General features: G+C 47.4%; 1 protein-coding gene across 9 annotated transcripts in view; it reads left to right on the top strand.

Annotated features, from left to right (window-relative positions):
* The window catches only part of NEO1 (neogenin 1), a 175134-nt gene that overhangs the window by 95287 nt on the left and 53601 nt on the right, over nt 1-26246 (top strand). For all 9 annotated transcript variants that reach the window (XM_032123276.1, XM_032123275.1, XM_032123282.1 and 6 more), the window contains exons 6-7: nt 11955-12109; nt 12876-12996. In XM_032123276.1, coding sequence (XP_031979167.1) covers nt 11955-12109; nt 12876-12996 — 276 coding nt within the window. The remainder of the gene's footprint in view (nt 1-11954; nt 12110-12875; nt 12997-26246) is intronic.

Here is a 26246-nt window from a genome sequence, read left to right as displayed (position 1 = left end):
AGGTATTTTTTTTGTTGTGCCAGGATGTGCCTGGATCCTGCAGCAGCCATTGGTGAACATGAGAGGGGCTTAGTTGATCCCATAATTTATTTTTACTGTTCCCAGCCCTAGTTTGTCTTTTCCCCAGGTGATTGAGGCAATCTGTATTCAGTGAACAAACAGCTTAATATTTGAAATGATCTTAAAATGTGCGTCCTTCCTGGCCTTTGGAGCTCCTCAGTCTGCAGCACACAAATGAACCCCCCCACTGCGAGGGCTGCACTGGGAAATACTCAAAGATACAGCATGTCAAGGCTTGCTGTCTTTAATTTGTCACGTCCTCTTTCCCTTTCTTATGGGATGGAGTTAGGAAATTCTTAAATACATGTTCTCCTGCTGTTTCTCCCCAGGATCTCACTGCCTTGTGCACTGCAAAAACTTCACAGTGCTACTTTATTGAGAAAATATTCAATATTTGATATTTTTCCTTATTCAGGGGTAGTCCCATGATTTATTTATAATGCTTGGTTCAAATCCATATTTATTCCTGTTTTGGTATTCAGCTCCATGGCACCTGAATCATTCATAACCACTAATGAATGTATCTTTGCACTCTGCTGAAATGAAGTGGCATTGAATCCATTTAAAAAATTGTCTGGGACCCAGAAAAATTAAGAGGAAATGTATCCAGCTGTTTTAGTGCCCAGTGTGACAGTTTTGTGCCCACTGTAGTGACACTTCGGCATTGATTTTTCAGAATATGCATCTCATAATCTGTCCCTTCAGAGTTGTGACTGCCCTGGAGAAGGGGCTGATGGGCCACAGTGACCTCTCAGAAATGGGATTTGCTCCATAAACATCCACCCAGTCCCACCAGAGACGCAGAGGCGGGGAAGGCACCTGGGATTCCAGGGCACTGTCAGATCCAGGCCCGTTCATTCCCTCTTCATGGTGCCTGTGCCAGCCTCCAGTCCCTCTCCGCTCTGCAGGCATCTCCCTGTCATCTCTGACAAAGTCAACAATTTTATTATTATTATTTTTTAATCTTCACATATCAAAATCATTGAACAGTTGTAAACCTAGGATTTAAGTTTCTGAAAGACTCAAGGAAGAAAATACCCGTGGAAAATGTGCCGAATTCCCAATTTGTCCAGCTACAAAGCACTTCTTACTGAGGTGTTTGGGTGTCATTCCCTGCAGAGGGAGGACTCGGCCCTATATCCGCTGTATATATCCATCCATATCCAGAATAAACATCCCTAAATGCTGAAGTAACACTTTCCTGTTCCCAGTGATGGCAGCAGTGCTGCAGATCCTTCCACTAAATGGTCCCAGGGCAGGTAGAGGATCCCTGTTGGAAGTTTTGTTTGGAAGGGACAGGGCGGATCTAAACAGACACGAGAGGCAGCGTGGTGGGAACTGGGATTGAGGGGTTTGCCTGGAAATAGCTGGAAATGGGAAACAAGGCCCCAAAGGCTCTGGGCCCTGTTGTGCTCAGGGCTGTCTGTGGCCTCTTCTCCAGCTCGGCTTTGTGCAGAAAATGAGGGCTCAGGAATTCAATAAAAATTTCATTGCCTTTGGCGCTGCTGTAAGAAGTTTAAATTTTGATGAGCGTTCTTGTTATTCAGATGTTTCCATGGTACTTGGAGTAGATTCAGGGTCAAACAGGCGAGATTTCTCCTAGAAGGGCTGGGGAAGGAGAGCTTAGTAAAACAGAGAAATAATGAATGTAACAGTTTTACATTATTGATGCCTAGATTAAGGTTTTTACTTCTAAAAATCACCAGAGAAGTTGCTTGGAAGGCTCGCTTCGAATGATAATCAGTAAAATGCTGTGAAAAGCATTGAGTGAGCTCTGCTTTAGTTTATTACAATTGATAAGCTTTTCTGTATGATCTGGTTGTCTCATTTCCATTTAGAAATCTCTTTTGTCATCTGTTCTTTGTCTGAGATCCTCCTTAATTGGGGAGTTCACCCCAGAGCAGCAGGTTAATCCCAGCCTGTGCCTCCGCAGGTTTTCGGAGATGTCCTCACCCAGAGGGTGGGCTCAGTCTGAACAAGAAGGAAATAAACCTTTGGTGCCTTTGGTCATGGAGGGCTTTTACTGGGACCACTGGAGGGGAGGTCGCAAGTGCAGGAGGTATTGAGGCCAAAACTCTCCCACAGAAGGAAACAGGAATCTGTCAGTTTGTACCTCTTCAGTCCACAGGTGGTTTGAGTTTTCACTTGTGTGTTCCCCTGTTGTGGGCAAAACATCGCAGTTCAGCTTAGTGCAGGACAGACACTCACTGGTGGGGCCAGGTACTCTTGAGACAGACTCACTGAGCAGTTGGGATTGGAAGGGACCTCTGGACGCTGTGCAGTCCATCTGGGGTCATCCAGGTGGGTGTGGGATGTCTCCAGACAGGGAGACTCCATGCCCTGCTGGGCAACAGTTCCAGGGTTCTGCCACCCCCATGGAAAGCAGTTCTTCCTCACAGTGAGGTGGAACCTGTGATTTAGTTTTTATGCCCATTGCTTCTTGTGCTTTTGCTGAATACCACTGAAAAGTGTTATGGAAGCAGCTTTTCATTGATCCTGGCCAAAGTTCAGTGTTTCATCCCTGCAGGGAATGGCTGAGGGAGCTCTGGCACATCTTTCCCTGGGCTCAGACTGGGTGGGGATTCCATCCTACAGCCCTGATCCATGGGGACGCTGTGGGTCGGAGCAGCAGCCGCCTGGTGTCCATCATCCTGAGACACACAGGGATTCCTTCTGCCATTCCTACACCTGCTCCTGCACGTCTGTGGGCCCCAGGTGTGCTCGTCCCCAGGAGCAGCTCTTCCGTGGCAGTACAGGCGGAGGGGGTGCTCTGTGTGTGTTTGTATGGGCACAGAGGTTCCCCAGCCCCAGCTTCCCTCGCTCCTCTGTTCCTGATGGAGTCAGCACCATCGTGTCACTGAGGGTCCATCCCTGCCCAGGCCTCATCAGCCTCTGCCCAAACATCAATGCTCCCACCCCCACACCAGAGGTAATGCCTTGTAGTCATGGAAAACATGGAGAATCCAGGCTCAAACCCCAAATTTGTCAGGACATTAGGGCTGTAAACTGATGGCTATTGCAGGGTGGTGACATCCATCCTCACCATCAGCATTTAGTCTTGTAAAGGGGGATCTGTGTAATAGAAGTTAATTAAAAATAAAATAGTTTGAGGAAGTTTACTAAAAACACAAAGCGAAGGCACAGCCAAAGAGGTTAAATAAATACTGGGCGCGTGGCGTTTGTGTTCACAGTGAGCACCCAACACCAGTGAGAAGTTACCCTGGAAAGAGAAAAAGCCATCTCCAAACCTCCCCAGAGATCTCCAAGGACAAGGAAAGGAATTATTATTCTCCTGTTTATTTGCAAGGAAATTAATACAAAGCTTTCAGTCATTTGCTGATATCACAAGATTTGTGTGCTAGTTTTTTCTGAGCCTGTCAGAGCTGGGACATCTGCCAGGGACAGCACAGGGTCAGCACATGATGGAGTGTGAGGAGAAAGGGGTGAGAAGATGGCCTGAAGCACAAAAGTGAGTTCCTGCTGTCTGTGTTCTCTGCAAAATTGGAGACTTTTGTCCTAAATTGTATTTTATCTTTTCAAATAGAAGGAGCTGGAGGGAGGCCGTACCTGAGCTTGCAGTATTGGTAAAATCTGTGTCGCAGCAAACCCCTGAAGTGAACAGTGAGGAATCATCAGGACCAGATGGTCTTCACTCCACATTTCTCAAGGAGCTGAAGTGTGAAATCCTGAGTTCCCAAGTGTGCTGTGTAACCTAGCACCTAAATCAGCAGACCGGAAAAAATCAGACTAAGGAGATTTGGTCAATGTGACATGAGAGTTTTAGAAGACTTTTGGGGGAGATCTGGGAAATTGTGGGTGAGTTAATCTGATGTCTGGACCCGCTAAAATAACAATTAAAATCAAATACAGTGTTGATAGATGTTTGAATCCATCCGTGTGTATTTTGTGTGGAAAAAGCCACCCTTTGCTATGGAGAGCCTTTTGCAGGATGTTGTTGCAGTTCCTTCCCCAGAACCCTTCTGACAGTGTCCCTCACTAAGAGCCTCGAACGCCAGGCTGGGAGTCAGAGCGAATTCCCTCCTGCAGCAGAAAGGGAACGAATTCATTGTTTTATAGGAAATTAGAGAGGGAATAAGGTGTTGCTTTTATCAGGGGAGCTGAGTCTGCACTGCTCAGTGTGGAAAAGGGGATCTGGGGTATCCTGAGTTCATTGGGGTTGTGGAAACAAATGGTGCTGGTGAGGAACCTTGGGAACACCTTGTGGTGTGAGGAACATGCAGGTAATGAAATGACAGTGGAGTTCAGTGCACTGCACATGGATCACACAGGGAAATGCAGCTCTGCCAGTTTCTGTAATATAGCCATGGTCTCTGACCTGGGGCTTGGCATGGCTGTGAAATATTGAAGTTGGAAGATGTAGGTCTTTGGAAAGTGCAAGATCTTAAAAACCAAATGAAATGGTAGGAATTGTTAGCAAAGGAATAGTCACCTGAGCAGAAAAGTCATTGTGGGACTGTCTAAATCTGTGCTGGTCCTGGATGTCAGATAGTGCGAGCAGTTCTTGTTCCCTCCTCTCTTAAACATGGCAGAGCTCTTGGGTGTAGTAAAGCCAGAGTAGGTGTAAGATGCAACAGGGACCATGGAGTGGTCTGGGTGGGAAGGGACCTTAGAGCTCATCCACTGCCACCCCTGCCCTGGGCAGGGACACCTTCCGCTGTCCCAGGGTGCTCAGGGCTGTGTCCAAACCAGTTCTGTTCTGTAAATCACAAGTGCTTTGTGGGGAGAAGGATGGAAAGGAATGATCGTTTCTCTTCATTGGCCAGAACCAAGAGACATCCCGTGGCTGACTGACTCCAAAACACAGAAAAGTTGGTAAATTTTCTCCAGAAGTGTCTCATGGAGCTCATTCCTGTGAGCTTTAGGGCTGCTGAAGGCTCACCTGGGGCCAGAATGCAGCTTTTTAAAGGCAAAATCTAACCAGGAACAGAAAACACAAAGGTATCTCCTGTTTCTCAGGAAATCCCTCAGCCAGGGATTGCTCAATGCTGGGGGAATATCCGGAGCTATTTCGCTTTTCTGCCTTTCTCCTGTTCCCCCCCGGACACCTGGCTTTGGCTGCCGAGTGGCACCGTGCCCCCTTCCTGTGTCAGTGTCCCTGGATGTGTCCTGCTCACGAGGAGCCACTGAGGATGAATTTGGGGGCTGAGGCACGATGGGCACCACACCTGCAGCAGGTGCCCGTTGGCTCTGTGGCTGAGCAGGGCAGTCAGGAGGGGCAGCATTCACACCGGGTTTGTGCCCACGGGGTTAAGGGGAGCGGGGGATGCTGGGCCAGCCTTGCCAGAGGTTTCCTGCTGACGTGCAGCTGCTGTCTGAACAGGGCTGCAACTGCTAAGGCAAGGAAAAACCCAGAGAGAAAATCCTGTTCACGTACAGGATGCGCCGGGAGCTCGCCGTGTGTTTGTGTACCCTGAGAACTTCCCAGGCAATTCCAGTTGTGGAGCCGTGTCCATGAGCTCTGCCTGCCTGCAGTCCACACCCCTGTGCCAGGCTGGAGCCCACAGCTTTTCACAGGAGCCTGGCGAGAGGCAGGGCTGCTGCACACTGAGAGATCCTTCATGGCTGTGTCCAAGCACTGTTGGATTTTACTGCAGCTCGTGCTGGGAAGGAAAACCCATTTCCATCCAACATGCACGAGTGAGCAATTAATTGTTTGGGGTGTTATGCTAGGATAGGGCAGGGATGGAGATGCTGGTCCTGTGGCATTCTTCCTGCACAGGAATGGTGCATAAATGCAGATATACACACACACTAATTTCCTTTCTGCAGCACTGAGCATTTCTGTGTTAAGCTCCTATTTGAGGTGTCCAGTTCCATGGCTGCATAATCCTGCCTTTGCTCACATAACCGGTTCCAGCTCTTCCATTTTTCTTTTGGAGCCAATTTTCTGAGTCATTGATCATTTTCATTGCTTTCTTGTAAATCAGAGTTCATGTTTTCCTTCAAATGTGGGGCTCCAGTATCGCAGTCGGCTGAGGCGTTGGGTGGAGGGGAGGGAGGGGAGGGAGCTGCTGCCAGAATCCACATGGGCAGTTCTTCCATCCCAGTGTGATACTGGGACTCAAGTCCAGTTTGTGAGAAAATCCTTGTTTCTCAGGCCTTTTTCTGTGAACTTTAGTGCTATTACTTGCTATTCCATAAATCTACAATTTACTATTTCTCCCTTAAAAAAACCCCACATATGTTGAATTACAACATGAGTTTTTAACTCTAACTGATCAATATAATTTTACTTTATTTTTGGTCTGTACTGTTCATGCTTACCTGGTTTCTTGGTCATTGTCCTAGCATTGAATATTGGGTTTTAGTTTCTGCCTCTGGAATATTTATTTGGGGGCTGGCCTTTGAAGCCTGGATCATATTCAGCAATTTCTGAATGAAAGCTTTTTAGTGTAAATGTAAAATAGTTGTTTTAATTCAGCCCTGCCCTTCTGCCACCACTGGAACCAGCTCTCTGTGGAGCTGGGGTTTGGCATTTACCAAGGAAGCTGTAAAGCTCTGACCAGTCCAAAGGAGCAAAACATGGGACACCAAATGCTCCTTTGGGGCTGTTCCAGCTGCTGGGCAGATGTTAACGAGGTCACTGGAGAAGGCAGAGCAGGCCCCCTCTGCTTTGGCTGTTGAGGAAGCGGCAGAGATTCCCACCAGTCAGGATGCCACAGGCACCACTTCTCCCTAGGGACACTGGCTTTAATTTTCTAGAACAGATATAAGAAATAACCATTTACTGAATTAGAGAATGTCACTGCCACTGAAACTGTTCATAAACTGCACTTCTAGTTTTGCTGCAAAAAAACTTTGCTGTAGTAGTTTACATTTTTATAACCTTTTGGTGTCTTGGTATGCTGGGTTTTGTCCATTAATTTGACACTTCTCTGTATTTCTCTAGAGGAACCCTTTTTGTCAGCTTGGGTTTGCTTTGCAAATTTTGTAGCTGCCTATTAAGTGTGTTTTAAGGACATCACAGCTGTGCTCAGGGGTTGGGAAGAATTTGTCTTGCCTACAACTTAGTTTTGGGGTTTAAATCTCCTTTTTTCCAAGTATTATCCATATACTTCTGCTGCTTTTTAAGGAAGAATGTTATGATTCCCCATTTCCACGTAAAGTGTAAACTCCTTCTTTTTTCAGGATCCATTTGAAGAAACCCAACTAATTTGTACAACTAACTCACAGAATTAAAAGATAATAATGAAAAGTTCTGCTGTCAAACATCAGTTCAAGCACTTTATCTGTGTGTTGGGGAAGAACAGGAGGGGGTGGATTAGCAGGGTGATGGTCATGCTGCAGTTTGGTCCTTCTTAGAAACGAAATTGCAGTTGTGCAAATTGCATTTAACTTTATAATGACTCTAATAGGATTTGGAGCATGTCCTAATGGAATAGGTTGTTATCCCTGGAGGAGGAAATAAAATCCCTGTGGACCATTTCAGGCTGATATGAAATGGGCTTTGTGGTAAAATGTCCATTTTAAATACTGCTGGTAATCCAGGTTTGTAACTGAAATACGAGCTAGGGATTGTGCCCCCAGCATCCCTCCGAAATGGGTTATAAATGGAACTGCCTGGGAGTGCTGGAGTCAGGATTATCTGAGATATGCTGTGACAGAGTGGCCACTCTGCTTGGTTTGTGTTTGTGCGCTTTGGGCTGTGGGGAAGCTTCTGGAATGAGCAAATGCTTGTGTAGGGGAGGACTGGAGATACACTCCGTGTCCACTTGGTCATGGACAGAAGTGTGGTAGGAAGGGGATGAAGAGGAGTGGCAGGAGGAGTGGCAGTGATTTCATGGGCTCACTTTGGCACTCCTGATTTCCAGGGGTTGAGGGCACTTGGAGGTGGCTGAGGAAGCGGAAATGGTACCTCAGTGTTGTGCTGGACATTTCCAATTTGGAATTTCAGCCCTTTGGCTGCCTTAGGCTGTTACTGAAGTTCCAATGCTGCTTCAGGAATAGCCCTGGAAGTGTTCCTGTCCCTGGAGGTGCCCAAGGCCAGGCTGGACATCGGGGCTTGGAGCACCCTGTCCAGTGGAGGGTGTCCTTGCCCGTGGCAGGGGTGGCTCTGGATGGGCTGTGAGATCCCTTCCAACCCAAACCAGTCGTGGATTCGGTGACTTGGGAGTGTTTGGAGCCACTGGTTGGTCCTGTTCATTTTGGGTTTATTGGATGCTTTGCTTGGACCAGCAGCTGATTTTTAGGAAGAGAATGAGTCTTTTTAAATTACCTTTGCAACCTGTGTGTCTTTGTGTCCAAAGGAGACCATTCCTGTGCTCTTCCTGTACAGCAGGCCTACAGAGCACTGGAATTCACTTCCATCTCCTTCTGGTCACCTGTACATGGGGAAGGGGACCCATGTCCAGCATCCATCCTGTTTCCACATCACCTTGGGTACAATTCCTGCTGCATGTGTGGAGTTCCTCAGCTCTTCCCATCCTTTTAGAGCTATTGGCTTTAAAAAGCATCTTATTTTTTAAATATTTCATCTTTATTGGGATGTAGCTTAGAAGTTTGACTCACCTGCTGATGTAGGTTGGGTTGCCTTTTTTTTTTTTTTTTTTTTTTTAATCTTTTGATCACTGTTGTGATCAAAATATTTTCTTCGATCTCCACAAGGGTGGCAGGGCTCCCTGGGGGGTGTGAAATTCTGTTCGAGCATTTTGCCTTTTCAGGAGTTGTTCTGTGCTGACACGAAGAGGGGGCTGAGCTGCCAAATCATCTTTGAAGTTTAATTGTGTGTTTGGGAACAGAGCACATGATCTTCCCTTACAGATCTGGTTTTCTGTGGTAATTGGCTCGTTTGCTCACTGGTCATCAATTGAACTTGTCTACCACAAACATCTGTACTTGCATTGTGTTACTGCTAAACACTGACATGGTTAAACCAGAAGAGTGTGTTTGGAAAGCATTTATTAATTCATTAACTGGGAAGTAATTGATAAAGTGAGCACTTCTCATGTTATTATCCCTTTGTGAGCAGCCTGGCATTTGCTCCATGAGCCAGAAAAGCAAAGTCACTTTGAAAAAATAACATGTTCAAATTCTTAATCTCCTAAATCAACACTAATTGAGAGCAGGTAGGAGAATATCTACTTCAGCTTCCATTTTTGTGTCAAAAAAATCCTGACTCCTACGATTCACATCCTCTTTCTGGATGACATCCCGAATTGGAGCAATATCAGTTGCCAAATATATTTGAGTTCTTTCCAAATGTCTTCATTACAAGTTAAACATTAGGGGAGAGCACAGAATCAGAACTTTCCTGTGGTACAGTTTGGGGATTCAGGGAGGCCCTGGCACAGGGTGCCCAGAGCAGCTGGGGCTGCCCCTGGATCCCTGGCAGTGCCCAAGGCCAGGCTGGACATTGGGGCTTGGAGCAGCCTGGGACAGTGGGAGGTGTCCCTGCCCATGGCAGGGGTGGGATGAAATGATCTTCAAGGAACTGTCCAGCCCAAACCAGGCTGGCATCCCATGATGAGTTTTTCATACGTTTTTGTGCTTTTGGCGGTGGCTGCTACTGGCCTGTGTCTCTTTGGGTTCCTCTGGCAAGATTAATACGTGGCTAAGGAATTAAAACTCACCTGTAATGAATGTTCTGGAAATGGAAGCGTTGTACATTCATGGAAAAACAACTTTTCCAATTCTCGTATTCCCCTTTTTCAGCTCTGCAAGCACTGCAGGAATCGATCCGTGCGTGTGAGGACAGCCGCAGGCAGAGATGGAAGGGAAATGAGAACATAAACTATTGATCAGGCAGGCTGAACAAAATGAGTCATTAGTTAAAAAGGGCTAACGATGAGCGGGCAATGATTGTCCCAGGCTGGCAGGGGATGATGCATGTGGGAAGGGCAGAGGCAGAGCGATGGGGTGGGTGAGGGATTGGCTGCAGTGCTGCCATGGTATTTATGCCATTTTTCAAGGCACTGCTGAGACACAGCTGAAATTGCATGTAAATGATTGAAACTCCACGGGCTCCGGAGATGGATTCAGGCTGGAGCACATCCAGGGGGTTGTGAGGAATTGTCACAGCAGAGCAAAGCAAACACGACTTGTTGAGCCGCCCAAAATAAGGCTGGGATACGGGAAGGGAGGGAGCAGTAGCACAGCTTGTAATAAATAACCATGCTGAGGATAAATACCAGGGAGGAATAAAAATCATTTTCATAGAGAATAAATTACAGCAATTTGGTGGCAAATAAATTCAGAAGAGAGTTTTCAAATGTCAGAGTTGTGTCTGGTGGTAGCAGCCATCAGAGAGTGAGCACAGAAATATCTCAACCTTTTTAAGGTGGAATTTATGGTGTGTTTGGTACGAAATTTTTGGGAAGTTGGTTGTCTGAATTCACAGGCAGCTGGGCTCAAAAACCCCAGCCAGGTTTTTGCTCCCATGTGAGAGCTGGAGCAGTGAATGGACAGCTCTGTGTAGGTTTTCCCCCTTACCTGAGTTAAACTACCTTCTTACTGTGAAGTATTTCCGTTTATTAATGTTCTCTTTATTCATTTATAATCCAAAACATGAGGGGGTTGGGGGGGGGGGGGGAGGGGTGCTGCCCACCTCCAGCTGTTTTTAAAAGTATTAAATCCACCTACAAACCTTTGGGACCATTTCAGAGGAAGGGGTAAAACATGACCTAGGATTCCTTATCCACAGCACCAAAGAAACCCTGTTGGGAGGCCAAGTGTGTAAACTGTTTGTCTAAACCCCGTGGCCCTTCCATATTGACTTTCTTTGCTAAATATTAAAGGACAAAAGGCTACGTTGGGCTTTCCTGGAACTCCAACAATCCGAGCTGCCAGCACAAGTCAGAGAATTGCCCTGTGTCTGGGAGCGTAGTAAACACAAATAAACAGGCTGGTGTTCTGTACAAAGAGGATACTCCAGGAATAGGAACCTGCAGGGCTTGGTGCTGCTGAGCCAGATGAGTGCAGAGGCCCTGGATGCAGCTGGAGGCTTCGTGGAGGCTCCTGTAGGAGAAACTGTAACGTGTCTGTGCACCAGTCACTGGGGGCTGGTGTTCCCAAAAAAATCCCTATCTCTGAGTTTGTGTCATTTTAAATATATTTGACTGACTTAATCTGACTCTGAGGACCTAAGGACATTTAAAAGGCAGCCAAGATCCAGAGTAGCACCTTTGGTGCATGTTGTAAGTGGAGAACTTCTGTTCTTCACAGGATTCACGTTCAGAGCTTCTGTTCTGCTGTGTTTTAAGTACACAGCTTCCCTCCTCTGTATCCATGGTATCACTGTGGGACAAAGGCACGTGGCTGCTCCTGGACATGCTGTTTCCTTGACTTCCACAGGCCAGAGAAGAAACTCCTGGGATCAGTGCAGCACTCTCCGTTTGGTAACCTCAGCTCCTTCACAGGAGCATGAGGCCATGGTGCCCTGGGAAACTTTCATCTCAGTTTTGTGTCCATTCATTTTTAAAAGTACTTTTTGATATAATTATCGCTTTTGTTTTTGTGTTGACTCGCACTCCCTGAGGTTTAACTTTGCACTTTATGCACCTCATTTGTTCTTTCCATTTCTTCTTTCACGAAGTCTCAAGAAGTCATTCCCAACTGGCTGGATCCCAGGATGGTTTGGGTTGGAGGGGACTTTAGAGGTTGTGTCATTCCCAGCCCTCTGCCCGTGGGCAGGGACACCTTCCACTGTCCCAGTCTGCTCCAAGCCCTGTCCAGCCTGGCCCAGATGCAATTCTGAAAACTCCCAGCTTGTGTCGGTGTCTGTCAAAGCTGAGCTGCAAATTCCTGCTGCCTTTGCTGCCACTCGTGCCCAAGGCCCCCGTCTGTCTCTTGGTGTCGAGCTGGCTGTGTGTGAGCCTGTCAGGTCTCTTTCTCTGGGTGTAACATCATCTTCTTGTCTTTCTTCTTTCACCCTGAAGTTCCCCCCACGTTCCTGAAGCGCCCTGCGAACATCTACGCCCACGAGTCCATGGACATTGTGTTTGAGTGCGAGGTGACCGGGAAACCAACCCCGACCGTGAAGTGGGTCAAGAACGGGGACATGGTGATCCCCAGTGACTACTTCAAAATCGTGGTAAGTGCACTGTCCATCTTGCTGGTTTTTAGGCTGTTGGCCTGTCAGTTCTCCTGCACATAGTCATGGAAATCGGAAATTCCCATTCTTTTATGGGATTTGCTTCCTGCTTTTGTCCTATTGATGTTTGGGGCCCTCAAGAGAAATGGTTGCTTGAGTCCCTTTAATGCACATTGCTTATACTGTAAGAGCTGATGTCTTCATAGCTTGGGCTTTCCAGGAGAGTCAGGCGCACAGAGTGACAAAATGCACTGTCAGAGTAGGAGCTCACCACGACCTGGCTGTGTGTGCTGCAGTCCGTGCTCTGTAAAAATTCCAGTTTCAAGCAGGAGCTGCAATGGAAATGTAACTGAGGCGTGGATGGTAAGTTTGGCACATGGGTGCTTCTGCAGGGAGATTTTAGATGCCGTGGAAGGCGTTATTGGGACATAGGTGAGAAATGAATGGCTGTGTAACTGGGTGTACCTGGATTGTGGGGCTGGGAGGTTCAGTCAGTGCCCAAAATACCACCAGAATGGCTGGGGAAACGTTAGGATTTGCCAGTGCTTTGTGATGCTAGAAAATGACAGCCATTAGTGAGAGCTTCTGCTGCTTTTGATCCCCTAGAACACAGGATTCAGTGCCAGGAAGGTGAAATCTGGGAACTCCAAAAACCTTCCCAGGTGCTGTCGGAAGTTTCTCCTGCCACAGTAATTGCCGTGCTGATACCGTTGGTTTGGCAATTGCAGCCCATTTCTAAGTGTTGTTTTCTCCCTTTGCTCCTCAGAAAGAACATAACCTGCAAGTTTTGGGGCTGGTGAAGTCTGATGAAGGATTCTATCAGTGCATTGCAGAAAATGATGTTGGAAATGCACAGGCTGGAGCCCAGCTGATAATACTTGACCTTGGTAAGATAAACTGGGACAGCAGAGAGCCAAAAATAGGGAGGGACCATTCCAAGGGACCTTTCCCACATGGGGGGTTCTGTCAGTAACTCAGCTAGAGCAGGGTGATTTTTTTAAAATGATGAGTGATCCAGTCTTGTTTTCTGAACACCCAGTAAGGAGAATTTAAGGAACTCTACAGGATTCACCCTGTAGTTTGAATACTACTTGGTGCAATAATAAACCGTGGTCAGAAATGCTACATGCTGAGGTTTACAAGCAATAGCAGAATAGCCAAAAATGAAAATAGTCACTAAAATAAATCACAAACCTGGAAAAGAACCCCTTATGGAGCACACCCCAAATCACGTATTTTATATCAAAATCATTCCAGTGTCAGAAGCTTTTTTCTGCTATTAGTGTAAAAACCAGTGAACTTTGTCATTCCTGCAAACAGCAGCTGCACATCTGGTGGGTTACAGCTGCAGTTTAGGTAAATATTTGTCCCCGTGCTCCAGTCAGTGGAACTCCTGCCAGTGCTCCCTGTACAGGGTGCTGCATTGCGTGGCTGGGGTGGCAAAGCAGAACAACTGGTGTTATGACTGAAGACCCAAAAAAAGAGGTACTGCAAATATCATCACTAAGGCATCAGCTTGTTTTGCTCTTTCAGGTCACACGGTTCTGAAAAATAATTTCTAAGAGACCGAGGAAGAAAACCACTACTACAGAGGATGAGGGGAGACAAGTCAGACAAGAAAATACTAAAGCTATACTGGGGAGGGACTTTGTGTTGTCTTTTTGGAAGGGGATTGTTTTAAATTCTAATTTCTTTCTTATTTGGATGGAGAAGATTTAGGAGAAACAGTCTTACCTGTGGCTGAAGGTTTGATGGAACTTCACACCTGTGGTTTGAAGAGGTGTGAATCTGCTGTCCCTGGGTTTGGTGTCCAGTGTGCAGAGAGTAAACTTAGGAATGAGCCATAAAGAGAGATTTCCCGTTTATTTTCCAGTTGTTTTGTAGAGTAGCTGTGCACTTACCATTTCCTCTGAATTCCTGTTTGGATCTGGGTGTGTTTCACTGCTGGCTGAAGAGCCACAGGTACTCCCCACAATGATTTGGGGAATGCAGGGTGCCCTCTCCTGGGGTCAGGAGCTTTAATGCCTCGGAGCAGTGTCAGGAATCTGCATCCAGCACTGCCCTGCTGTCATCATATTGCCAGAAAAATTATTAAAAGTAATTTAATTTCTGCTCTGTGCATTAATCACCTGAGTGGTTTGCAGCCCTTTCCAGCGGAAGCATTATTCCATATTCTGCACGTTTGAAAACTCTGGATAATGAATGGCCTTGGCTTCGGGAGCCCTGCCCAAGCCTGTGCTTGCACCCAGTTCCCAGCAGTGGTTTCTAAATGACTCTCACTGTTGTTATTGGAGTTCCTGTGGTCTCACTCCTCTTCCTTTCCCTCCGCTGCTGTTTGTCCAGTGGTTTCTCCTTCCTGCTCCGCTCCGGCACCTCCTCCTGCCGTCCTCAAGGACTTTGCCTCACAATGTCCTTTCTCTTTTGCACGCTGCCAGAGGATTTGGGATGCAGTGGTGGAGTCTCACTGTGGGTGTGGAGACACACCCCGAGGCCCTGGAGCTCTGGGGCCATTGAGATGCTGTTCTCCAGCAGTGGGACACCCCCATGGAACACCTCTGAGGGGACATGGAACTGGGCTGTGCAGGGGGGTGTGACAAGGGGTGCCATGAGGAATGAGTGTGATCTGTGAAAACTGGCAATTCACCGGTGGAGGAAATACAGATATTTGGGTTTAAAATACCTTCTCTCAATCCGTGAGCAGGGGAGAAGGAAACTCTTCTGGGAAAGAGGGAGAAGGTATCAGTAGTCGCAGCTGGCTTGGTTTGAAAATTCAAACCCCTAATTTGAGCAGAAACTATTCTGAACATTTCAATCATTAATTCAGAAAGCTTTTTTAAAAATTATTTCATAGCTGCTGATGAGAAATGCCAACTTCGCCAATTTGAAAAGTAACTTCAGTGAGAAAAATGTTGATTAAGTGTTCATCAAAGGTCTTCCCAGTTAGCAGCGCTTCCCTTCCCGTGCTGTTCTGTTTGCTCCTTCCTGCTGGAATTGGCAAACATCTGGCTATTTACAACCCATTTCTCATTAGCCCTTTTGCTTATCAAATTGATCTTGGATGAACTAAATGCAAGTGAGAAAGTGGAAGCCCTGGGGAGTTGCTCGGGGAGGCCACGTGAGTTCTCTCATCCAAGTGAAGCCCCACATCTGTGTTTGTGCTCCTGGAAGGCTGTGTAAGTTTGAATTGCAGTGAGGGAAAAACATTTGTCTGCTACAAAGGGAGGCTGGCTGTGTTTGGACAGATTTCTGACTTGGGGGGAGCAGGAATTTGGAGATTCACCTTCTGCACAGCATGGGCACAGCCACACAGAAACCTGTATAGAGTCTATCTGTGACTCTCATCTCCTGCAGTGAGCTTAATATAATCATTGATCAGACATAACATCTTAGGCTGGGCTTTTTTGTGTTTGGAGTGAGTTCTGGGTAGCTTTTAGTACATAAGAAAGTTAATTTGTGGAAAATGTTAAAGCGAAGAATCGACTGGCAGAAGTGAAAGGCTTCTTGAGTGGCTTTTCTTCTCAGCTGTGGTAATTCTGTTAATAAATCTAGAAAAGTTTGCACCTTGGAAGGGATTGGCCATACAGAGTCCACAACTCCTGCTTTTTCAGGAATACATGAAAGAATTGTGGCATTGAGAGGAGAGATTTTTAGGACAAGTGTTTGTAATTGAGAAGCTTGGAAGGATAGAAGAGGGAGGAAGATTTGGGTCAATGGTCCGAGTTAAATCCTCTTTATCCCCTGTACTGGACACCAGGTGTGGAATTCTGCAAGGGATTTGAAAAGACTCTCATGTGCTTTCCAACCACTTTGGGGTTTGAAGCTGTGTCCCTGTTTCTCAGACTCTGGCCCTGGACACTCAGGGCCTTTCAGAATTTCGCTGGAGCTGTGGCTCTGCTGCCTGCTCTGCCTTTCAGAAGAAGGAAGTTCCTCAATGACCTCATTGCCCTGCACTTGCATTTCTCAGTCTCGATGCTCCTCTCCTTGCCTCCTTGATGAAGAGATGAGTGGTTTGATGTCCTGCAGGCGCCCCCACAGAGGACTCCTGCCTGTCCCAGAACCTCCGTTGTGCCTTGGGAACGCCTTTCTCAGCAACCTCAAATTTCTCCTTCCTCTTTTTTACACAAACCCAGCTTGCTTTACTTCCAGTCCTCATTGCTCAGCCCCTGAGTGTCCCAATTACAGGGCAGATACACTTAATTACAGCAGAGCCATTCCTTGTCATCACTTGTACAGCATTTCTGTGTGTGCTGAGTGAGACCCTTGGGTAACGGAGGCATTTGGGGTTTCTTGGTCCTGTAACCCGGCCTTGTCCGGGGAATCTGGCCCTGCTCACGCTGCCATGTGGGGACTGGGAAAAGAACAGGTGGCAACAAGTAGGAGGAGGGAGGCAGATGGTTCCCTGTCACCCTGTGTGAAAGGCATTGACGAGTACTCAGGCACCGGGGAGAAACAGGAGCGATGCCTGAATACTGGAAAGCACAGCCCTGGACTGTAAACAAATATGCCACATTCTGGGAGAACAGTTTCAAACCATCCTTTCAGACGCATGGGGTCACCTTCAGAACTGCAGGGGGGTGCTTTGTGGGGCTTTTGTACTTTACACCACAAAAGTGGGTTTTTTCAGTACATTGTCAATTGTTCAGGAGTGAGATCTGGGAGTGAATAAGTTGGGTACGGTGCTGTAGGAACCATGTCGGGATTGTTTGCAGTGGAACTACCCATTTCTTTAAACTGAGTTTTTTCATGAGAAAAGGTCTCTGTCCAAGCAAAGGTATCGTGCATGTGCTTAATTACTCCCAGCATGGGAAGCAAGGAGGAGGAATTAGAAATCTGTGTGTAGTTGTAGAGCTGTGAGGCTTTGGGATCGTGGAGACATCTGGGGATGGCTCCAAGGGATGGGTGCAGGTTCTTCAGGAAGGAGGGGGCAGGGAAGCAGGGAACTGGGTCACACTTGAGGGCTGACTCCAATGTTTCATCGCTTTGGAGAGGGTGATGAGCCACCTGGGAGCTCTGGCACAGGGATCAGTGGATGGAAGGGCAGCAGGGTCCTGCAGGGCAGGGAGGAGATGGAGCTTTTTAACCCAGCCCTGGCACTCGTGTGGGGTTCAAGCCATGGGGGTGTGCTGGGGTGGCAGCTCCGTGTGTGACAGGCAGCACAGGGAGTTTCTGGAGTATTGCAATTTGTTGTCTGTGTCTGGCTGGCCAGTGGAGCTGAGAATTCCAGCCTTGAGCTTTCAGACAGGAGGCTTTGGCTTGTTTGGGATATTTTTGGTAGGTTTCCATGGGAGACAGTTAGTGGACAAGAGGCAAACCATTTGATCCTGAAGGACCAAAGCACGGGAGCCTTTTCAAAGCACAGCAATGGTCTGCTCCACAGGGCAGGGCTGAGTGTGTGTGTCCAGGAGACCGGGAGGGATAAAGAAGGAGCTGCCAACTGGGCTCCAACACTGAGTGAAAGCACAGAGAATCCAGAATCAAAGGCAGAAAATGGCCTGGATGTGTAGGGATGTAGGAAAGACAAAGCTCAGCTGGAGCTGGAACCTTTTCAGGGAAGGTTATGGAGGCCATATTATGGGTACGTGAGAGGGATGATGACTGGGAAAATCCAGCATGGATTTGCCAAGGGCAAACTGTGCCCAGCTGTTCCCGTGGCCTTCTGAGATGAAATAGTTGGACCTGTGCTTGAGATTTTGGATTTTGTTTGCTTTGCCTTTGGTGCTGTCCCCAGGGGTATTCCTGAAACTAAACTGGGGAAATCCAGACTGGACTGTGGGATGTGTGGGCAGCTGTGGAAACTGGGAGCATGTGGGGTACTGGATATGCTGAGTTTGGTTAACCCTGGACACCCTGCTACTGCTCAGGCAGGGATGGGGACGCAGGGCAGGTGGTGGTGGCAGGGAAAAGCTGCAAACGAGGGAATTTCTGGTCACAGAAAGCAGTTTCCCAGGGAGGGGAGCTGCAGTCCAGCAGGCTGCCCGGGGAGCTTTGGGAATCTCTGCTCTTGGAGATACTCAAGGCACATCTGGACAAGGCCCTGAGCAGCCTGGCTGAAGGTGACTCTGCTCAAGGGGGGTTCAGGTGAGCTCCCAGACCCCCAGAGCTGGTCCATGGTCCTCACACCCTGTGAGGCAGGGTGGGGATGGACCCTCTTGGTGTTGGTGCTCTGCATGGAATGGCCAAATCTGACAATTCCATGGGATGTGTTTCCTGCTGTTCTCCTTGGGAGAAACACAAGTGCCTGGTGTTGATGGCAGTCTGACATCACAAACGACGTTTGATTCAAGTCTGACACCACTGGATGATCTCAATTCCTCTGCTGAGTCGCATTCCATGGATCCTAATTCGGAGGGAGTTCTGAAGTCCTCGTTCATTGCCCTACACTGGTGCTTTCTTTAAGCAATTGAGTTCTGTCCAGGCCAGTTGCTGCAGAAACAATTCCATTTCATGTTGGTACCTCTCTGCCAGGGTTTGGCTGTGAGCTGTGTCCAGTCTTGGAGCACTGAAAGGAGCTGGGTGGGCTGAGGGCTTCTCTGACCCCCAGAAAGGTGGAGAACATCAGGAATCTGATCCAAGTTTCCCAAAGCCAGCATGTTTCAGTTAAGATTGTGCTGAAAATCTGTCATTTCTGTACTGCAGATGGTACTGGACTGTTGGAGGTCACTTCAGGCTGACTTGGAGATTCCCATTCCTTACGCAGAGGCCATTTCAGCTCCCCTGCACTGACTGAAAAGATTCCCACCTATAGCTGGATGTCAAAGGCAACATCAAAAGCCTTATTTCAGTCAGGGTAGATGAAATACTCAGTGTTTTCCATAAGTGTGAGTTTCATTATGCTGTTGTAGGAGGCAAATAGAAGTTCTTGTTGACAATTTTTGGCTCCTGCTGAAAGAAATGTAAAAGTTGGCACTAACAGGCCAACTGTGCTCTGCTTTGAAAAGCTCAGTTACACATTTGGGTATTTGCCATGTGTAAAAAATCACATGAATAGGGCCTTGCCTGGTTCAAGCCCCGAGGCAGACTCCTGTCATGTCACCCATCAGGACCTATTTTGGATGATTTCACAGATATCAGATGTACCTTCTCAGGCTCTCTCACTTGTAGAGGTGATGCTTTAGAGTATTTTTTAGTCACATATTGTGAATGAAAGCATCCTCAGTCCATGGAATTCTGTGGAGTTCTTGGAGACTACAGAAGTACTTGAACAATCTGCAGGGTGTTGTGAATGAAATGCCAGAGCAAGATAAAAAGAGTTCTTGGAATAATAGAGGAGGACTTTGGGCATTCCTCTGCAAAGTCTTGTGCGTCTTCTCTCAGACAGAAATGTTCTCATGTTCCTTCTGCCTTGTCCAATTTTGCATGTCTTAATGAAGGAAAATGGGAACAGGTCCCTGTGGTTTCCAGGAGTGGCTTTCAGGAGTCTCAGGATCCACCAGGGAAGAAATGATTCGTAGATGAAAACTGAGCAGGGAGGCTGCAAAGCCTTGCAGACAAAAATTGACATTTTCTGTCAAGAGGAGGAAGTACTCAAAGGAGTGAACTGTGGGTTTTGGGGAGTTGGAGATGGTGGTGGACCTGGGCTGGAGCTGGGCGTTCAAGGTCCCTTCCAGCCCAAAGCAGCCCGTGGTGCTGGGAGAGCAAGGTGTGTGCTGAGGGCACTGCCTCTGCTGGGCTGGAGACCGGGGGAGATGGGGAGAACCTCTGCTCTGATGGAGGGGGAAGATCTGAAAGTGGAGAATGGAAAATCCCGCGGGATGAGCATCGTCAGAGCCACGAGTAGCAGGGGAGCCTCCTCCCTGCTTTTGTCTGGTTTATATCCACACATCCCTGTGGGTTTCCACTCACCAGGGTTAAGGTTTGTCCCCAGAAAACTTTAAAAGCAGCAAATGTCGAATTCTGACCTATGCATGGTGAATACTTAAGAACTCCTGGCAGTGCTGGGGCTTCCCAGAGCCGAGAGCGTTCCCGAAGTCCCTGCCTCCATCCCGGCCCTCCGGCATCCACCCGGCGTCAGATGGATGGTGCAGGAACAGCTTGGAAGCCTCATTTGGAGAGTTGTGCTTCAGGAACATAAACAGCATCTGAAATCACAAACTGACTTCAAACAGTCACAGCCAAAGCCAAGCTCAGGGAATGTTTTGTACTGGTTGTGTACACTCCAGTGCTAATTTTCTGTAAACACAGCAGTGTGTGCTCCTCTTTAGTGCTGAAAGAGTGGGGTTTTTGGGTTTAATTTTGATTTTAATTTACATTACTTAGCTATTATTCCTCAGGGAAAGGCAGCATTTGTGTTTCTCATGGCTGCATGTCTGTTCAAAATGGCCTGGGAGCTGTTTGAATTCAGTCACTTCCATTTCTTGACTCAATTCCTGTTTAATAAGTGATCTTTATTTATTCCCTGTTTATGGGCCCTGCTTATATATAGTCTTACTGAGAAGCAGAACTGATTAAACCACCCTGGATCCCAAACTTCTTCAACATTTAACTTGATGAAATGGGAGCTAAGCAGTTCTCAGTAGCCTATTCATGTTTAAAGCTGGCACAGGCTTTGAATAAATTGCTCTAATTTAGATTAAATTAAGAATAGATTAATGTTTGCCAGCGTGCCGTGAATCGCAGGGAGGCATAACAGCATTTATATTGTGCTTATTAGTTTTCATTTCTTGTTTTATGACTGTATTTACAGTTGGCTTGGCAAAGAAATGGGAACCTCCTGATGGAATTCGTACGGGGTCAGGCACCGTGACTTCGGTTTGGGCCCCCAGACAAAGGGCTGTGGGGATGCTGCTCGTGCAGCTGTGCTTGGGAACACGGCACTGGCACCTTGAATTTTGGTTTTCACCGGGGGAATTAATGGCTAAAAGGTACTTGAAGAAATTCCATGTCTTGTTGGGAAAGGAATGATCCATAAGGAATGGTCAGTGGAGGCAGAGCAAGGGCCTGTAGGAGTGAAAAGCTTCAGTGTGTTATGAGAAATACACAACACACATTAATACATGTTTGCTGTCCCCCACCTGCATTATTCCATATTTATTGTCCCACTGCAGAAGTGCAGTGAGGTAGGATGTGTATGGAAGGCTCTGAGTCCATTTTATCTCATCTCCTCTGGCTAATCCTGAATTCCCGAGAGAGTTTCTCAGCCCCATAAAAGTCTCTTGGCCACCAGAAAGGCTGATTAATAACAGCAAATGCACCTCCCTCAACAGCACTGAAATCCACCCATTCCAGTTATGTTTATCCTCATACTCTACATATTCCTGGCAGCTTGGCTGGATGATGTCATGTCAGGAGTGCTTTTTCCTGGGAACAAAGCGGTGCCGCTCCGGACACGAGCCCAGCTCCGGCTGTGGGGTGGTGGCTGGTGGCTCCTCTGCCTGGCTCTGGCTCCTGTTACAGGGGAAAATACAAATAACCAGGGGCAAGAGCAGCCACTGCAGTGCATCACGAGGGCTGTTGTTTTCAGTGGCTTTGCTTTTTCCATCCCGGGATGAGTGGAAGGGCAGGATTAGCTGCAGCTTGATATCCGTCACAACTACCAAAGGCATTTCCTCTGCCTCTATTCCTCACATCCAGGGCTGTGAAGATTGACAGAAACACCCTTAATTTGTAATTGATCCCAGGCTCGTGTTGGAAAGGAAAATATCAGATTTTGTCAGTCTCGCACCAGCGGGGAGAACAAACGGGTGGGGTTGGTCTTAATTGGTTGCTTATATTTCAGAGTTGCTAAATTATACAGGAATAGCAGAGACAGCTGAATGCCATTTGGAGAGAATGAGAGGATTGGTTTTCACTTGGGCTGAGTGGGGAACAGGACTGAGGCTGATGAAGATCTGGAGCTGGCAGAATCCCCTGGTACTTATTGATGGGATAACCTGCATGGGCTCGTGGGCTTTATTCCCTAAGGAAATGCCATAAATCTGACAAAGAAATGTAATTTATAATAATGTGTGTTCAGTATTGAAACCAGCTGTAAAATGTCACTGTTCTCACTGGCATAGAAAAGCCTGGAGTGGGGATTTCTTGTTTTCCTGGTTGTTTCCCCTCTCCTATTGTCTCCCTTCTCCCCAAAAAGAAACTGGTAATTGTGGATCCAGAGCCTTTAAAGGACAGATGGAATCTGTGTGGTTTTCTGGTGACACACCAGCACTGGAGGTGCTGAAGGAAAGGAAAGAAGGAGGAAAGTCACGCCTGGATCCAGATCACAGCTGACTGGGGATGGGCATTCCGCCTTGGCCCTTCTTCAGCACCAATTTACATTTACAAACTGCTTTAAAAACTTGGGGTTTAGGCATTTTTAACAGTGGTCAGTGACTACAGCAAATCCACATTTAAACGTTGCACCTCTTGCTATAAACCCCGTCATGTACTTGGGGTTTATTGGGGAATAACCTCCAATTCTTATGTGCTGGGAAGTGCACATCAAATTCCCAAGCCTCTGTGCTGGGAAAAGCAGTTGTATTCTTAAAATACTCATGGGGTTCACTTTTTCTGTTAGAATTAGAAACAGGAGGAAGTGAGTGAACAATACAGCTTTAAAAACAGAAAGGAAAAAAGTGTTAATTAAGAGTTTATAAGATTCCCAAATATCTTGGTACTCCTCTAGTTCCTATAAAAATGGGTGGGTGTGAGGTGGGCAGCGAGGAGCCTTTAGCTCCTCCTAAGTGTGGCCTTTAGCAGAGGAATCCAGTGAAAATTAATAAAATATCCAGTCCCACATCTAATAGTGCTGCTCTGCAGGTGGTTATGGGCTAAAAGAGGAAAGGGGGGCTTGAGGGGTACCTTCTCTCCCTTAAAAATATTGATTGTGTAGATATAAACCTAAATGGAAGGAAAATAGAGTATGGTAGGTAAGTGTAAGAGACAAGTAGTTAAATAAGCTGTTAATAATTAGTTTTAATAAGTTTTTTAAAGAGCTTGGAGAAATAAGGACAATTTTGAGTACAAGCAGCTTGTTCAGCCTCATCTGCTGCAGCTGCAGTTTGGCAGAGTTGGTGCTGCCGAGTTATTCCAAGTGTCAGCAGCTCCCAGACAGAAGGAAAAGATCTCCCACTTCCAAGGTGTTTCTTGGAGAAAAGCAGCCCTGGACAGCAGCAGCGTTTGTGTTCTGTGGGTTCCTTTGTTTCAGGTCAGGCTGTTACTGTGCTGTTGCTTTGAAAATACATCCTGAAACAGTTGAGGCATGCTCATGGAATCGCAGTGTGGTGTGGGCTGGAGGGACCTTAAAGCCCATCCTGTCCACCCCTGCCGTGGCAGGGGCACCTCCCACTATCCCGGGGTGCTCCAAGCCCCGTCCGGCCCGGCCCTGGGCACTGCCAGGGATGTGCTGGTGCTGCTCTGCCAGCACAGCAGTGATTCCTGCACTGCCTGCAGGGTTATTGGGGATTATTGTGCACTCCCAGAGCTCCCAGCACTGCTGAGCCCTTCCCTCGGGAGTGCCAGCTGAGCATCCCTGCGGGTGCCACAAAGGAGAGGTGGGAAGGGAAGGGGTCTGTGCAAGGGCACCAGAGGAGTTGTTGGCAGGGCCTGGGGGAACCTCAGAGCGATCCTGAACTCCTCGGCTGTGCCGTGGCTGTGCAGAGCTGAACCCTTTGACAGGACACGGGGTTTTATTCTCCCTGCTCCGCAAAGGCTGTGCCTGAGCAGAACTCGCTTATTTGGGAATAAAGTCACAGCTCTGCTGCTGTTATTAAAGTCAGATTGCAGAATGCTCTTGCAGGCTCTGCTGCTCTCAGGAGATTTTTTAATTCTTCAGAGGAGTTCACGTGATGAATGTTTACAGTAAGAGAAGACCCTGGCCAGGGTTCTTTGGGGGCACTTCCAGGCAGTTTCCCTGCCTTGAGTTCTATATGTGGGTTTTGTTTTGTGTTTTTGATTCTTTTTCTCAAGGAGGAGTTGTTAAAAAAATACTAATTTTTTTTAAAACATTGAATATTCACTACTGAATTTGAAGGTCATACCCATTATTTTGCAATGTGTGTTATGGTTTGAATTTCTTTCCAATGACAGAATGTGTTTCAAAGCAGTTTTAAACTCCTTGGGGACAGGTGAGGTGTGTTTGGCTTATTTCCCTTTTTTTAATAACCTGAGTCTCATGACCAAAATCCCTGCAGGACTTTTTTCCTTTGCATCCTCCCCTGGAGCACTGGGATGTGGTTGGAACCAGGGGGTTCCTGCTCCATTTCCCTGGAGCACGTCAGCAGGGCTGTCACGCCTTTTTAAGGGTTGTTTTATGAGACAGGAAAAAATCAAATTGTTTCCTCTACACCAAAGCATTTCATGGTGAAACGGGAACGGGAGGAGGGCTCGTTATCAGGAGGGGTTTTATGACTTCCTTTAAAACACAGGCTCCCAGTCAGAATGTGTTTATCACTGTATTTATATATCCCCATTGATTGAGCACCCAGCAGTGTCCGTTCACAATGCAAAACAGAACCAAATAAATGCCTAAAAATCAGAATTGCCAAGTGTCAGTTAAACACTTGCTTGTTCTGGATTTTTGGGGAGTTTTCTGCAATGCTGTGCATTGAGTGAAGAGTAAATAACAGCTCTCGATCCCAGTGGTGATGTAAATTAATCTAAGCCAATTAAAAATTAAAAATAAGGCGTTTTGCCCGCTCCGGGCTAAATGTGTCAGCACAGAGGAATAAATAAGGAAGCATCTCTGTTTCATTTATGAGGAAAACGAGGGATATTGGTGGGGGAGGGTCTGTTCCTCAGGGTGGGGGTTGAGTTTGGGTTTTTAAGTGTGTGAGGGACAAAATTGATTCCAAGTGTTGAGTCGGGTTCTTGTCTTCAAACCTCTCCCTTGAGTGAGATGATCCAGGGGAATGCTTGTGTGGGGTCAGCTCCTGGGCCCATGTGCTCCATGTTTCCCATGGTTCCTGCAGGATTCATTCCCACAGGGATGTCCTGGTCTGTGGCTCTGTGATTCCTGCAGGTTTCATTCCCACATGGATGCCCTGGTCTGTGGCTCTGAGATTCCTGCAGGATTCATTCCCACATGGATGCCCTGGTCTGTGGTCCCTGTGGTTCCTGCAGGATTCATTCCCACATGGATGCCCTGGTCTGTGGCTCTGAGATTCCTGCAGGATTCATTCCCACAGGGATGCCCTGGTCTGTGGCTCTGAGATTCCTGCAGGATTCATTCCCACATGGATTCCCTGGTCTGTGGCTCTGAGATTCCTGCAGGTTTCATTCCCACAGGGATGCCCTGGTCTGTGGCTCTGAGATTCCTGCAGGATTCATTCCCACATGGATGCCCTGGTCTGTGGCTCTGAGATTCCTGCAGGATTCATTCCCACATGGATGCCCTGGTCTGTGGCTCTGAGATTCCTGCAGGATTCATTCCCACAGGGATGCCCTGGTCTGTGGCTCTGAGATTCCTGCAGGATTCATTCCCACAGGGATGCCCTGGTCTGTGGCTCTGAGATTCCTGCAGGATTCATTCCCACAGGGATGTCCTGGTCTGTGGCTCTGTGATTCCTGCAGGTTTCATTCCCACATGGATGCCCTGGTCTGTGGCTCTGAGATTCCTGCAGGATTCATTCCCACATGGATTCCCTGGTCTGTGGCTCTGAGATTCCTGCAGGTTTCATTCCCACATGGATGCCCTGGTCTGTGGTCCCTGTGGTTCCTGCAGGATTCATTCCCACATGGATGCCCTGGTCTGTGGTCCCTGTGGTTCCTGCAGGATTCATTCCCACATGGATGCCCTGGTCTGTGGTCCCTGTGGTTCCTGCAGGATTCATTCCCACATGGATGCCCTGGTCTGTGGCTCTGAGATTCCTGCAGGATTCATTCCCACATGGATGCCCTGGTCTGTGGCTCTGAGATTCCTGCAGGATTCATTCCCACATGGATGCCCTGGTCTGTGGCTCTGAGATTCCTGCAGGTTTCATTCCCACAGGGATGTCCTGCTCAGTGGTTCCTGTGATTCCTGCAGGATTCATTCCCACATGGATGCCCTGGTCTGTGGCTCTGTGTCCAGCTGTGCTTCCCTCGAGGTGTTGGTCCCAGCGCTGTCATGTTTCTCTTCCTCACACATTTCCAAAATCACACACCAAGTCCTGCAGTTTAAATTAGCTCACGAAGAGTAATTAAGTCTACAAAATCCTAAATTGGAGGGGGTTTTATGTCAAGC

The sequence above is a fragment of the Corvus moneduloides genome, chromosome 13 (genome assembly GCF_009650955.1).
Source record: "Corvus moneduloides isolate bCorMon1 chromosome 13, bCorMon1.pri, whole genome shotgun sequence".
NCBI lineage: Eukaryota > Metazoa > Chordata > Aves > Passeriformes > Corvidae > Corvus > Corvus moneduloides.
Note: the sequence above shows the minus strand (reverse complement) of the source record. Positions and strands in the feature narration are given on the sequence as shown.